A 15,844-nucleotide genomic window follows, 5' to 3' on the forward strand; every position below is an offset into this window, starting at 1 on the left:
TTAACTAAGTCTGTGTGCAGTGTCTTAACCTGTTGGGGCTAGTGGGCAGTATTTGCACGGCTGGATAAAAAAATGTACCCGATTTAATCTGGTTACTAATCCTACCCAGTAACTAGAATATGCATATACTTATTATATATGGATAGAAAACACCCTACATTTTCTAAAACTGTTTGAATGGTGTCTGTGAGTATAACATAACTCATTTGGCAGGCAAAACCCTGAGACATTTTCTGACAGGAAGTGGATACCTGATGTGTTGTATTACCTTTAAACCTATGCCATTGAAAAACACAGGGGCTGAGGAATATTTTGGCACTTCCTATTGCTTCCACTAGATGTCACCAGCCTTTACAAAGTGTTTTGAGTCTTCTGGAGGGAGATCTGACCGAACAAGAGCCATGGAACGATGATGGCCCATTAGACACCTGGCGCGCGAGTTCATGTTGGGTACCCTCGTTCCAATACGTTATAAAAGAGAATGCATTCGTCCACCTTGAATATTATTCATGTTCTGGTTAAAAAAGGCCCTAATGATTTATGCTATACAACGTTTGACATGTTTGAACGAACGTAAATATATTTTTTCCCCTCGTTCATGAAGTGAAGTCCGGCGGGCTTAGATCATGTGCTAACAAGACGGAGATTTTTGGACATAAATGATGAGCTTTTTTGAACAAAACTACATTCGTTATGGACCTGTGATACCTGGAAGTGACATCTGATGAAGAGAATCAAAGGTAATGGATTATTTACATAGTATTTTCGATTTTAGATCTCCCCAACATGACGGCTTGTCTGTATCGCAACGCGTATTTTTCTGGGCGCAGTGCTCAGATTATTGCAAAGTGTGATTTCCAAGTAAGGTTATTTTTAAATCTGGCAAGTTGATTGCGTTCAAGAGATGTAAATCTATAATTCTTTAAATGACAATATAATATTTTACCAATGTTTTCTAATTTTAATTATTTAATTTGTGGTGCTGACTTGACTGCCGGTTATTGGAGGGAAACGATTTCCTCAACATCAATGCCATAGTAAAACGCTGTTTTTGGATATAAATATGAACTTGATAGAACTAAAAATGCATGCATTGTCTAACATAATGTCCTAGGAGTGTCATCTGATGGAGATTGTAAAAGGTTAGTGCATCATTTTAGCTGGTTTTATGGTTTTGGTGACCCTGTCTTTGAATTGACAAAACATTACACACAACTCTTGTAAATGTACTGTCCTAACATACTCTAAATTTATGCTTTCGCCGAAAAATTTGAATTTTGACATTTATTTGGATTCAAATTTGCCGCTCTTGAAATGCACCTGCTGTTGATGGAGTGCACCACGGGTGGGACGCTTGCGTCCCACCTAGCCCATAGAGGTTAACTAAGTCTGTGTGCAGTGTCTTAACTAAGTCTGTGTGTAGTGTCTTAACTAAGTCTGTGTGTAGTGTCTTAACTAAGTCTGTGTGTAGTGTCTTAACTAAGTCTGTGTGTAGTGTCTTAACCTCTCTAGGGTAGGGGGCAGTATTTTCACGGCCGGATCAAAAACATACCCAATTTAAACTGGTTACTACTCTTTTCCAGAAACGAGAATATGCATATAATTGGTAGATTTGGATAGAAAACACTCTAAAGTTTATAAAACTGTTTGAATGGTGTCTGTGAGTATAACAGAACTCATATGGCAGGCCAAAACCTGAGAATATTCCATACAGGAAGTGCCCTCTCTGACCATTTCTTGTGCTTCTGTGGCATCTCTGTCGAAAATACAGGATCTCTGCTGTAACGTGACAATTTCTAAGGCTTCCATTGGCTCTCTGAAGGCGCCAGAAAGTGGAATGAGATCTCTGCTGTCTCTGGGCAGCAGAGTGGTCAGGCTGGTGGCTCAGAGACAGGAGATGCGCGGCCCCGAGAAGTGGCCATGTTTTTCTTTCAGCCTTTGAACGAAAACAACGTCGCCCGGTTGGAATATTATCGCTATTTTACGAGAAAAATAGCATAAAAATGTATTTTAAAGTAGAAGTCCTGGGAGTGCATTCTGACGAAGAACAGGAAAGGTAATCAAATTTTTCTTATAGTAATTCTGAGTTTAGTGAACGCCAAACTTGGTGGGTGTCAAATTAGCTAGCCCGTGATGGCGAGCTATCTACTCAGAATATTGCAAAATGTGCTTTTGCCGAAAAGCTATTTTAAAATCTGACACCGCGATTGCATAAAGGAGTTCTGTATCTATAATTCTTTAAATAATTGTTATGTATTTTGTAAACGATTATCAAGAGTAATTTAGTAAATTCACCGGAAGTTTTCGGTGTGTTTGCTAGTTCTGAACGTCACATGCTAATGTAAAAAGCTGTTTTTTGATATAAATATGAACTTGATTGAACAAAACATGCATGTATTGTATAACATAATGTCCTAGGAGTGTCATCTGATGAAGATCATCAAAGGTTAGTGCTGCATTTAGCTGTGGTTTTGGTTTTTGTGACATATATGCTTGCTTTGAAAATGGCTGTGTGATTATTTTTGGCAGGGTACTCTCCTGACATAATCTAATGTTTTGCTTTCGCTGTAAAGCCTTTTTGAAATCGGACAGTGTGGTTAGATTAACGAGAGACTTGTCTTTAAAATGGTGTAAAATAGTCATATGTTTGAGAAATTGAAGTTTTTGCATTTGAGGTATTTGTATTTCGCGCCACGCGATTCCACTGGCTGTTGACTAGGCGTCCCACCTCGCCCAGACAGGTTAATCACTGTATGTATTGTACTGCATGAATATGTTTTGTAACTGCACAACTACTTTCTGTAGAATTGCAAGGCTGCCACATGCAGGTGGAAGGACAGCTATATTCACTCGGGAGGAAGAGGCCGTTATAGTTGGCATGGTCCTTCAAGATAATACAATACGACTCAGAGAAATCCAGGAACGACTGATACAAGACAACACACACTTCCAGGGAATCGACAGTGTGAGCATTTCCACAATTGACCGTGTCCTCCATCGTAACAGGATGCGAATGAAACAAGTATACAGAGTACCTTTTGAGCGCAACTCACCAAGGGTGAAAGAACTGCGAGCTCAGTATGTGCAAATAAGTGTACATTCAGAAACATTTACTGTAATCCAGATTGTCTACAGTACTAACACATACTATGTGAATGACATCACTCTTCAGTACATACAATGTATGTGAATCAGAAGTGCATACATTAGGCCTAATTGTACTCTACAGTATAGCACTGTCTCTGTACGACTTACAAAATCCTACATACAGTATATTGTATTTCTACACAGACAATATTTGACTTGGAATCCTTGGACAGACCCCATGAGTTCATCTTTGTCGATGAAGCAGGCTTCAATTTAACAAAGAGGAGAAGGAGAGGCCGAAACATGATTGGACAGCGGGCCATTGTTGAAGTCCCTGGTCAACGAGGTGGCAATGTCACAATCTGTGCTGCTATCAGCAACCATGGTGTTCTACATCACCATGTTACACTCGGGCCATATAACACCCAGCACCTTCTAACATTTATTGCCAATCTAAGATATATTTTATTTGAGCAGCAGGTTCAAGAGCAGCAGGGTCAAGAGCTAAATGAGAATCCCATTCCCACCTATGTGATAGTGTGGGACAATGTCAGTTTCCACCGAGCTGCTCAGGTAAGGGAATGGTTTAACATCAATGGGCAGTTTATGAACTTGTACCTCCCTCCATACTCGCCTTTCCTGAATCCGATTGAGGAGTTTTTCTCCTCTTGCAGATGGAAAGTGTATGGTAGAAAACCCTACACCAGAGTAAATCTGCTGCAAGCCATGGATTTAGCCTGTGGTGATATAGGTGAGGAATCATGTCAGGGCTGGATACGGCACACAAGAGGCTTCTTCCCCCGTTGCCTCAGGAGGGACAATATTGCTTGTGATGTCGACGAAGTGCTCTGGCCTGACCCAGCCCAAAGACAAGAAGAAGCACATTGATCACATGTTTACTCCTTTGATTTTTGTCCCTTTTAGCACTGTAGTACAGTGCATTGTAGGCTGTATACTGTACAATGGACAAATTGTATGGCCCTGAACATTGTGCTTTCCATTTATTAACAGTACTGACTGCTCAATAGATTTTGACTGGTTGCAGGTTCATATCAACAAAGAACAAGAATTACAGTATCACAGAGAAAAGGACAAGTTTGTGAGATGCAGGGTACAGTATTGTAAAAATAGGTGTACAAGGAGGAGGAAGAACAAAAAATAAAATTGCAAAGAGCAAAGCAGAGTAGTAATTTCTGATCAATTTTGAGCTACTATGATAGAACATGTTTTCGTTCATCAAAAGACAATGATGGAAAAATATGAATATTTTTTTAGATAAAAAATGTACTTCTCCCTGAGAATTGTATGTTTTGAACAATGTGTTTTCTATTTTTCGGTGTATTGTTTACTGACTGCTTGAGAGTGTATATCATTTTGATCACTTTGTTTATGATTTGAGAGCAGTGTTTGATTTTGAACACAGGTAAAACTGTTTTGAGGCGAATGTTTCATTTTGCGAGAGGAGTCAGAGGTTATGTAAATAGTGCTTGAAGATGAGGTTTTGTGTTTAATGTTTTCAGGAAATGGAGCAAGGTTTCAGAAATTGTGTTTTAGCAATTGAGAAAAACTGTAATTATAAGCCTTCTGGACAGAAAGAAGTTAATCATGATGTACAGTATAGAGAGAGAGAGAGAGAGAGAGAGAGAGAGAGAGAGAGAGAGAATACAAGAAGGACATGAAGAATGAAATGAATGAGAGTGAGAAAAGAGAGGGGGAGAAAAGAGAAGAAGACAAAGATATGGAGAGGATGGAGATCAGGATTACATTAAACACATTCAGCAGTTCATCAGACAGAACTGTGCATATACTATCTGGCCCAAGAGAGAGCCAGAGAGAAAAAATAGCGAGAGAGGGACTCACCCCAGAGACAAAGTCGGCATCAGCCTGAGAGAGAGGGACTCACTCCAGAGACAAAGTCAGCATCAGCCTGAGAGAGAGGGACTCACCCCAGAGACAAAGTCAGCATCAGCCTGAGAGAGAGGGACTCACCCCAGAGACAAAGTCAGCATCAGCCTGAGAGAGAGGGACTCACCCCAGAGACAAAGTCAGCATCAGCCTGAGAGAGAGGGACTCACCCCAGAGACAAAGTCGGCATCAGCCTGAGAGAGAGGGACTCACTCCAGAGACAAAGTCAGCATCAGCCTGAGAGAGAGGGACTCACCCCAGAGACAAAGTCAGCATCAGCCTGAGAGAGAGGGACTCACCCCAGAGACAAAGTCGGCATCAGCCTGAGAGAGAGGGACTCACTCCAGAGACAAAGTCAGCATCAGCCTGAGAGAGAGGGACTCACCCCAGAGACAAAGTCAGCATCAGCCTGAGAGAGAGGGACTCACCCCAGAGACAAAGTCAGCATCAGCCTGAGAGAGAGGGACTCACCCCAGAGACAAAGTCAGCATCAGCCTGAGAGAGTACAGAGATGTTACTAGCCTACCTGTATTCAGGGTTGGAGGGGAGGTAGAGGGGGGGTTCACCGCCTGGTAAAATAAACACAGTTGTGGGTGGCGCTTGACAACCAATGGAATACAACTGACAAACACATGTAACACTCTTTCAAATCTCCTTCCAAGTCCATAACACTCCCCAAGTCAGAAAGTTGTATTGTCAAACATTCGTACAAGTATATTAAACATTGCACAGCTTTATATAATTTTATAAATACTTTACATACAGTATATCCATCTTTTCATATTTGACAGTACATACATACAAATTCACAGCTCAAGATCTAGTTTACTTTGCTTCTATACAATAAATACATGCTCTGGTGTTAGGCTGTTCTTTACAAACATATAGTAAGACTGAAACAGTGTGAGTGCATGACATATGAACCAAATCAACAGAGCTAGAAAGTGAACACTTGCCGTTAGTTGTTAATAATGCTGCATTCGTAACCAAGTGGGAGGTGGGAATTTACCAGTTGTGAAGTTGTTAAATACTAGTTGGATGCATTCACGTGTCTTTGAACTCATTGAGAAACGCCATTTGGCTAATGGCCAACAAGCTGCATAAACCATAAACTTAAAGTCCAGCTATCATGCTTGTAAATAAATTATAGCGTTCAAAAAAACATATTAATAGATTATTTTTTTTTTTTTAAACAATGTTTTGTTGTTGCATTTTAACTGCTGAAAGTGCTGTTATCGAGGTCATTTCCTTAGTATTTTGATGTCAGAGGTCAGCATGTGGGAGAAGTGGGAGCTGGATGCTATACTACTTATCTGCTAGTAATCACCAGTTGGGGGTTGTTGAAGTGGATTTTTCCCCAGTCGTATGTGGTAAATTCCCACTTGGTTAGGAACTTTGCATAACACACAGAGTTCATACTATATCCATCCGATTCCACGTCTGTATGATATAATTGGATGGCCAAGCTGTCCGTCTTCTCTTTCGGCCAATGACAGGCAGATAATATCTGTTACGATTACAGGACACCCAATGACTGAGACCAACGGTGGAACCTTGGGGAGAAGCTTACACGAGAGACCAGCCAGGTCTCAGTAAGTAGATGATTGATGGGTGACATCATCACTATAACACCAGTGCATATGCAGTAACAGTTGAAAAGAGAAACTGAAGTTGCCAAAATAAATAAATACATTTAAATCTAGAAAGTTAGTGGGATGAAGGTCTTGTAATAGAAAATAATAGTTTTTTACCTACAGAAGCAGACGTAAAACAGGCCTGGTGTACGGGAACACTCCTAAGTGCTGTGGTGTATGGGAACACTCCTAAATGCTGTGGTGTATGGGAACACTCCTAAATGCTGTGGTGTATGGGAACACTCTCCTAAATGCTGTGGTGTATGGGAACAATCCTAAACTCTGTGGTCTATGGGAACACTCTCCTAAATGCTGTGGTGTATGGGAACACACTCCTAAGTGCTGTGGTGTATGGGAACACGCTCCTAAATGCTGTGGTGTATGGGAACACTCTCCCAAATGCTGTGGTGTATGGGAACACTCTCCTAAACTCTGTGGTGTATGGGAACACTCTCATATTCTCTGTGGTGTATGGAAACACTCTCATATTATCTGTGGTGTATGGGAACACTCCTAAACTCTGTGGTGTATGGGAACACTCTCATATTCTCTGTGGTGTATGGAAACACTCTCATATTATCTGTGGTGTATGGGAACACTCCTAAACTCTGTGGTGTATGGGAACCCTCTCCTAAACTCTGTGGTGTATGGGAACACTCTCCTAAATGCTGTGGTGTATGGGAACACTCTCCTAAATGCTGTGGTGTATGGGAACACTCTCCTAAACTCTGTGGTGTATGGAAACACTTTCCTAAACTCTGTGGTGTATGGAAACACTCTCATATTCTCTGTGGTGTATGGAAACACTCTCATATTCTCTGTGGTGTATGGAAACACTCTCATATTCTCTGTGGTGTATGGGAACACTCATATTCTCTGTGGTGTATGGGAACACTCTCATATTCTCTGTGGTGTATGGGAACACTCTCATATTCTCTGTGGTGTATGGAAACACTCTCCTAAACTCTGTGGTGTTTGGGAACACTCTCCTAAACTCTGTGGTGTATGGGAACACTCTCCTAAACTCTGTGGTGTTTGGGAACACTCTCCTAAACTCTGTGGTGTATGGGAACACTCTCATAAACTCTGTGGTGTATGGGAACACTCTCATAAACTCTGTGGTGTATGGGAACACTCTCCTAAACTCTGTGGTGTATGGGAACACTCTCATAAACTCTGTGGTGTATGGGAACACTCTCATAAACTCTGTGGTGTATGGGAACACTCTCATAAACTCTGTGGTGTATAGGAACACTCTCCTAAACTCTGTGGGAACACTCTCCTAAACTCTGTGGTGTATGGGAACACTCTCATAAACTCTGTGGTGTATGGGAACACTCTCCTAAACTCTGTGGTTTATGGGAACACTCTCCTAAACTCTGTGGTGTATGGGAACACTCTCATATTATCTGTGGTGTATGGGAACACTCCTTAACTCTGTGGTGTATGGGAACACTCTCCTAAACTCTGTGGTGTATGGGAACACTCTCCTAAATGCTGTGGTGTATGGGAACACTCTCATAAACTCTGTGGTGTACGGGAACACTCTCATAAACTCTTTGGTGTATGGGAACACTCTCCTAAATGCTGTGGTGTACGGGAACACTCTCATAAACTCTGTGGTGTACGGGAACACTCTCATAAACTCTGTGGTGTATGGGAACACTCCTAAACTCTGTGGTGTATGGAAACACTCTCATATTCTCTGTGGTGTATGGAAACACTCTCATATTCTCTGTGGTGTATGGAAACACTCTCATATTCTCTGTGGTGTATGGAAACACTCTCATATTCTCTGTGGTGTATGGGAACACTCTCATATTCTCTGTGGTGTATGGGAACACTCTCATATTCTCTGTGGTGTATGGGAACACTCTCCTAAACTCTGTGGTGTTTGGGAACACTCTCCTAAACTCTGTGGTGTATGGGAACACTCTCCTAAACTCTGTGGTGTTTGGGAACACTCTCCTAAACTCTGTAGTGTATGGGAACACTCTCATAAACTCTGTGGTGTATGGGAACACTCTCATAAACTCTGTGGTGTATGGGAACACTCTCATAAACTCTGTGGTGTATGGGAACACTCTCCTAAACTCTGTGGTGTATGGGAACACTCTCCTAAACTCTGTGGTGTGTGGGAACACTCTCCTAAACTCTGTGGTGTATGGGAACACTCTCCTAAACTCTGTGGTGTATGGGAACACTCTCCTAAACTCTGTGGTGTATGGGAACACTCTCATATTCTCTGTGGTGTATGGAAACACTCTCCTAAACTCTGTGGTGTTTGGGAACATATATTCCTGACAGTACACCTCACACTACTCTCTACTACACACTGACCCACTGTCACCTAGCAGGCTCTGTCACTCTAGTATGTCACCCTACTCTCTACCACACCCTGTCACCTAGCAGGCTCTGTCACTCTAGTATGTCACCCTACTCTCTACCACACCCTGTCACCTAGCAGGCTCTGTCACTCTAGTACGTCACCCTACTCTCTACCACACCCTGTCACCTAGCAGGCTCTGTCACTCTAGTACGTCACCCTACTCTCTACAGCATAGGGATGGCACTTGTAGACAGGTCATGTCAAATCCATGTGTTTTCATCACAGGTTAGGTCAGGGTGGTGGGCTCTGGGAGTCAGTCTCATCCTTGTAGCCAGTAGTATATAAAAGTAGAGAACATACCTGTAGGGCCTAGACTGTTCTGATACTGGCACAGTAAACAGACAATAATTTACGTGTGTGTGTGTGTGTGTGTGTGTGTGTGTGTGTGTGTGTGTGTGTGTGTGTGTGTGTGTGTGTGTGTGTGTGTGTGTGTGTGTTATAAATTCAACAGTGGTGGTGTTGTCACACTCCACTACATTGATGCTTACAGTGAAAGTCTCTGATTGTTCCCTCATCAGTCATGTGCCTGCTACAGGCCATCTCATTGGCACAGAGGACCAGGAAGCAGGAAATTAAACATTTGCCTAAGGGCAACTTATATGTTGATGCTCATCTCCCTCTCTTCCACCCGGGCGAGTCTCCTCTTCAAACTCCATCTCGAGAAGTTCTCCTCTACCTATCCTCTCTCCCCCTCTCCCCCTCTCCTCTACCCATCCTCTCCTCTCCACTACCTATCCTCTCCCCCTCTCCTCTACCTATCCTCTCCCCCTCTCCTCTACCTATCCTCTTCCCCTCTCCTCTACCCATCCTCTCTCCTCCTCTCCTCTACCTATCCTCTCCTCTACCTATCCTCTTCCCCTCTCCTCTACCTATCCTCTTCCCCTCTCCTCTACCCATCCTCTCTCCTCCTCTCCTCTACCTATCCTCTCCTCTACCCATCCTCTCTCCTCCTCTCCTCTACCTATCCTCTCCTCTACCCATCCTCTCTCCTCCTCTCCTCTACCTATCCTCTCCCCCTCTCCTCTACCTATCCTCTTCCCCTCTCCTCTACCCATCCTCTCTCCTCCTCTCCTCTACCTATCCTCTCCCCCTCTCCTCTACCTATCCTCTCTCCCCCTCTCCTCTACCCATCCTCTCTCCTCCTCTCCTCTACATATCCTCTCCCCCTCTCCTCTACCCATCCTCTCTCCTCCTCTCCTCTACCTATCCTCTCCCCCTCTCCTCTACCTATCCTCTCCCCCTCTCCTCTACCTATCCTCTCCCCTCTCCTCTACCCATCCTCTCTCCTCCTCTCCTCTACCTATCCTCTCCCCCTCTCCTCTACCTATCCTCTCCCCCTCTCCTCTGCCCATCCTCTCTCCCCCTCTCCTCTGCCCATCCTCTCTCCCCATCTTCTCTCCCCCTCTCCTCTATCAATCCTCTCCCCATCTTCTCTCCCCCTCTCCTCTATCAATCCTCTCCCCATCTTCTCTCCCCCTCTCCTCTATCAATCCTCTCTCCCCCTCTCCTCTGCCCATCCTCTCTCCCCCTCTCCTCTGCCCATCCTCTCTCCCCCTCTCCTCTATCAATCCTCTCTCCCCTCTCCTTTACCCATCCTCTCTCCCCCTCTCCTATACCCATCCTCTCTCCCCCTCTCCTATACCCATCCTCTCTCCCCCTCTCTCTCTACCCATCCTCTCTCTCCCTCTCCTTTACCCATCCTCTCTCCCCCTCTCCTCTACCTATCCTCTCTCCCCCTCTCCTATACCCATCCTCTCTCCCCCTCTCCTATACCCATCCTCTCTCCCCCTCTCTCTCTACCCATCCTCTCTCCCCCTCTCTCCTATACCCATCCTCTCTCCTCCTTTCCTCTACCCATCCTCTCTCCCCCTTCCCTCTACCTATCCTCTCTCCTCCTTCTCTCCTCTCCTTCTCTCCTCATCTCCTCTACCTATCCTCTCTCCCCTCTCATTCTCTCCTCCTTCCTCATCCCATCATCATCTCCCCTCCTCTACAGGGCGTGTCTCATCCTTCAGTTTGACAAAGTCCTTGGCCACCTCGTCGGCCGCCCGCTGAGACAGGATACGCATCACCGTCACGCCCGTCTCGTCCTTCTGGATGGTTCTACCCAGTGGGCACCAGCACACGCATGACTTCCTGTCAGCTACATCCCTCAGCTGGACCACGGCCACGCCCACAACACGGTTGGCCCGGCCAAAACAGTAGTCCTTCACCGTCACCTGCAGCTCATAGCAGTCTGGAGACTCCTTACCCAGGATACTGTTGGAGAGGTGAGGGGGAGAAAGGGAGGGAGTAGAGAGAAGGAGGGTGGGGGAGGGAGGGAGGGATGGAGGGAGAGAGAGAAGGAGGGTGGGGGAGGGAGGGAGAGAGAGAGAAGGAGGGTGGGAGAGAGAGGGAGCGATGGAGGGAGAGAGAGAAGGAGGGTGGGGGAGGGAGGGATGGAGGGAGAGAGAGAGAGAAGGAGGGTGGGGGAGGGAGGGAGGGATGGTGGGAGAGAGAAGGAGGGTGGGGGAGGGAGGGAGAGAGAGAGAGGAGGGTGGGAGAGAGAGGGAGAGGGAGGGAGGGTGGGAGAGAGAGGGAGAGGGACAGAGGGAGAGAGAAGGAGGGTGGGAGAGAGAAGGAGAGGGACAGAGGGAGAGAAGGAGGGTGGGAGAGAGAGGGAGAGGGACAGAGGGAGAGAGAGTAGAGGTAGAATGGGTTCAACATTAGTTTATCCAAAAATTGAGAATGTTTTGGGGGAGGGAGGGAGAGAGAGAGAGGAGGGTGGGAGAGAGAGGGAGAGGGAGGGTGGGAGAGAGAGGGAGAGGGAGGGTGGGAGAGAGAGGGAGAGGGACAGAGGGAGAGAGAAGGAGGGTGGGAGAGAGGGAGAGGGACAGAGGGAGAGAAAGAGGGTGGGAGAGAGAAGGAGAGGGACAGAGGGAGAGAAGGAGGGTGGGAGAGAGGGAGAGGGACAGAGGGAGAGAAGGAGGGTGGGAGAGAGAAGGAGAGGGACAGAGGGAGAGAAGGAGGGTGGGAGAGAGAGGGAAGAGGGACAGAGGGAGAGAGAGTAGAGGTAGAATGGGTTCAACATTAGTTTATCCAAAAATTGAGAATGTTTTGGTTGCTGTTCAGTAGGAAATCTGAGGGAAGCTCTACAAAACTTTGAAATGAATGTGAAGTGTGACCTAAAGATTTTGAGTGGGAACTCGGTGGTGTTAAGAACTCACAATTGGAAGGCCTCGTTGTACTTGGCTGTCCAGCTGTTGTTCTTTGACTTGGTGGTGAACTTCCTCTTCTGGGCAGCGAGGTGTGGACCAATCATATTGACCTCCACAAAGGGACGGAACATCCCTGATGTCTGCCACTTCATATCATTCACTGCTATCACTGGAGCAGAGAGAGAGAGAAAAAGAGAAGGGGGAGGGGAATAGAATGAGAGAGAGAGACAGAGAGAGAGAGAGAGAGAAGGGGGAGGGGAATAGAATGAGAGAGAGAGAGACAGAGAGAGAGAAGGGGGAGGGGGAATAGAATGAGAGCGAGAGAATGCAGAGCAGAATTAGGCAGATACAAGCTAATTATCAAAATCCAGAAAAGAGCCGTTAAATTCTACAACCACCTAAAAGGAAGCAATTCCCAAACCTTCCATTACAAAGCCATTACCTACAGAGAAATGAACCTGGAGAAGAGTCCCCTAAGCAAGCTGGTCCTGGGGCTCTGTTCACAAACACAAACCTAATGCACAGAACCCCAGGACTGCAACACAATTAGACCCAACCAAATAATGAGAAAAAGATCATTACTGGGAAAGAATTTACAAAAAAAACTGAGCAAACTAGAATGTTATTTGGCCCTAAACAGAGAGTACACAGAGGTAAAATACCTGACCACTGTGACCGACCCAAACTTAAGGAAAGATTTGACTATGTACAGACTCAGTGAGCATAGCTACAGTACTATTGAGAAAGGCCGCCGTAGGCAGACCTGGCTCTCAAGAGAAGACAGGCTATGTGCACACTGCCCACAAAATGAGGTGGAAACTGAACTGCACTTCCTAACCTCCTGCCAAATGTATGACCATATTATAGACACATATTTCTCTCAGATTACACAGACCCACAAAGTATTCGAGAACAATTCACAATTTTAAAAAACTCCCATATCTATTGGGTAAAATACCACAGTGTGCCATCATAGCAGCAAGATTTGTGACCTGTTAACACAAGAAAAGGGTAACCATTGCTTTGGCAATGTAAACATATGTTTCCCATGCCAATAACGGCCTTTAAATTGAGAGAGAGAGAAAGAGAGAGAGAGAGAGAGAGAGAGAATAACATATGAGAAACAAAGGGAATGGGTTTAAGAGAGCGGTAGACTGAAGGTGATGGATGAAAGTTCAGAGATTGATTGAAATTGACTGAGTTATGAGGTGTTTTCACGTGTTGTCCAGGACAGGACAGGATTGGACAGATTTGGACAGGATAGGACAGGATAGGACAGGGCAGATTTGGACAGGGCAGGTTTGGACAGGATTGGACAGGACAGGACAGATTTGGACAGGACAGATTTGGACAGGATAGGACAGGGCAGGTTTGGACAGGATTGGACAGGACAGATTTGGACAGAATAGGTGTAGTGGTATGTCTGGCTCACCTCTGATGTTGACCTTGTGGATCTTGTCTTTGCCTGGAGGCACCATGTCTATCTGGATCTGGGCCTCACCAATAGACTTCTCCGCTCCTGAACCTGAGGGTTAACCGACATCACATTATTACGAACTCTTATCTCCATTGATAACAAAACATATTGTGGTACATCATACAGAACGAACAGAGACACCAATCTTTACTACAGTAACTTACCTCTTTCAGGCAAAACCTTCTCACTTGGAGTAATCCTGATGCCCATCTCATTATGAACTGGGACAGAGACAGAGACAGAGAGACAGACAGAGAGACAGAGAGAGAGACAGAGAGACAGAGAGAGAGAGAGAGAGAGAGAGAGAGAGAGAGAGAGAGAGAGAGAGAAAGATATTAGTAGAGAGAGAGGGAAAGATATTAGGACAGAGAGAGAGGGAAAGGGAGAGGGAAAGATATTAGGAGAGAGAGAGAGATAATCAGAGAGAGCGAAAAACAGGAAAACAAGAAAAGTGAAAACTCTGCTGACCTCTATTGGCACGTTAGTGGAAGTGCATCAATACAGAAGGTTGTCATCAGTCAAACTGTGTGTTTGTGTGGGTGAGTGAGAGTGTCTCACCCTGTGTGTGCTGTGTGGTGACGAAGGTCTTAATCAGTGCATCAGTGCTCTGAGAATAGAGGGACAGAGTGTATTTCAGCTTAGACAGCTCAGGACTCTTCTCCACATAGGTCTTCTTCAGACCATTACCGCCCGCATGGAAGTATTGCTGAGAGAGAGAGACAGAGACAGAGAGAGAGAGACAGAGAGAGAGAGAGACAGAGAGACAGAGAGACAGAGACACAGAGAGAGACAGAGGGACAGAGACACAGAGAGAGAGAGACAGAGAGACAGAGAGAGAGAGACAGAGAGACAGAGAGAGAGAGACAGAGAGACAGAGAGAGAGAGAGACAGACAGAGAGAGAGAGAGACAGAGAGAGAGAGAGACAGAGAGAGAGACAGACAGAGAGAGAGACAGAGAGCGAGACAGAGAGAGACAGAGAGAGAGACAGAGAGACAGAGAGCGCAAGAGAGACAGAGAGAGACAGACAGAGAGAGAGAGACCATGTTAGTGCATTTTCACAAATGTATGTTTGTGTAAGCTTGTTTGAGGATATGTGTGATGTGCGTATGTGTGATGTGGGTGTATGTGTGATGTGTGTGTATGTGTGTATGTGTGATGTGCGTACGTGTGTGTGTTTTTACCTTAATAGTTTCCAGCGCAGCCTCCATTATGACACACTGTTTGGGAGTAAGGCTTTTGGCCTCGCCCCCTCCCTATGGCAACCAGAGTAACAGACAGGCATTAGCCACGCCCACTGTGTGCAATAACTCAATAAAAAAACAGCTAAGGATATCCTGGCACAGGAGAGCAGCTCAACTTGTAGAACCATTTGTGTGTGTGTGTAGTTTCGCACCTGAAAGGATCTTGTTTACATCAGCTTGAATATGACCTCATACAACTTCAGATCGAGCTCCACGCGAGTTAACAAACACTTAGTCAGATTGGTTATCGTCGACAACATCGACGATGTCATCAGAGGGTTGATTACCAAGCTAGCAAGCCAACGAGACAAGGTCAAACATCCCAAAATAGATCTAGACGAAGTCAGAAGAATAATGTCCCTGTTGATCATAACTATAGCTACCTGTCTGCTATGTTTTCATGGTCATCACTCACTGGAAGTGTGTTAAGGTCCGTGAACAGAGATATCCAACCGTGACGCTTGGTTGTAAACAGAAGGTGTATCTACAGTATAGCCATAGAGGAAGGAGATAAAGTGGTCTGTACCTTCAGGTTGGACAGCCCCTTGGCAGCAGTCAGAATCTGAGTTCCCTGGAGACATAAGAAACATCATCAGGCATTGTGCTCAATGGTCAGAGGAGGGTGAGGGACTGGGGTAGGGAGAACACTGGAAACTTAGTGACATCTGGTTATTTTATATGTCCAATAAAACATATTGAGGGTCTACAGGGTGGTGATAGACTGTCTGGTGGAAGACAGGAGGTCTGGATGGTGGTGGTAGACTGTCTGATGGAAGACAGGAGGTCTAGAGGATGGTGCTGATAGACTGTCTGATGGAAGACAGGAGGTCTAGAGGGTGGTGCTGGTAGACAGTCTGATGGAAGACAGGAGGTCTACAGGGTGGTGCTGGTAGACTGTCTGATGGAAGACAGG

The 15,844-nt window shown here is 45.3% G+C and overlaps 1 protein-coding gene across 1 annotated transcript in view; it reads right to left on the bottom strand.

Moving 5' to 3' along the window:
• Positions 1–10,860: 10,860 nt before the first annotated feature.
• The window catches only part of LOC106585885 (protein unc-13 homolog B), a 49,431-nt gene continuing 44,447 nt past the window's right edge, over positions 10,861–15,844 (bottom strand). Inside the window, exons 11-17 of the mRNA XM_045706824.2 lie at positions 15,458–15,502; positions 14,872–14,943; positions 14,248–14,395; positions 13,854–13,910; positions 13,645–13,737; positions 12,222–12,381; positions 10,861–11,274 (exon numbers count right to left, since the gene is read on the bottom strand). Of these exons, the coding sequence (XP_045562780.2) occupies positions 10,992–11,274; positions 12,222–12,381; positions 13,645–13,737; positions 13,854–13,910; positions 14,248–14,395; positions 14,872–14,943; positions 15,458–15,502 (858 nt within the window). The 3' untranslated portion in view covers positions 10,861–10,991. The remainder of the gene's footprint in view (positions 11,275–12,221; positions 12,382–13,644; positions 13,738–13,853; positions 13,911–14,247; positions 14,396–14,871; positions 14,944–15,457; positions 15,503–15,844) is intronic.

This window comes from Salmo salar, chromosome 24 (genome assembly GCF_965601325.2).
Source record: "Salmo salar chromosome 24, fSalSal1, whole genome shotgun sequence".
Lineage (NCBI taxonomy): Eukaryota > Metazoa > Chordata > Actinopteri > Salmoniformes > Salmonidae > Salmo > Salmo salar.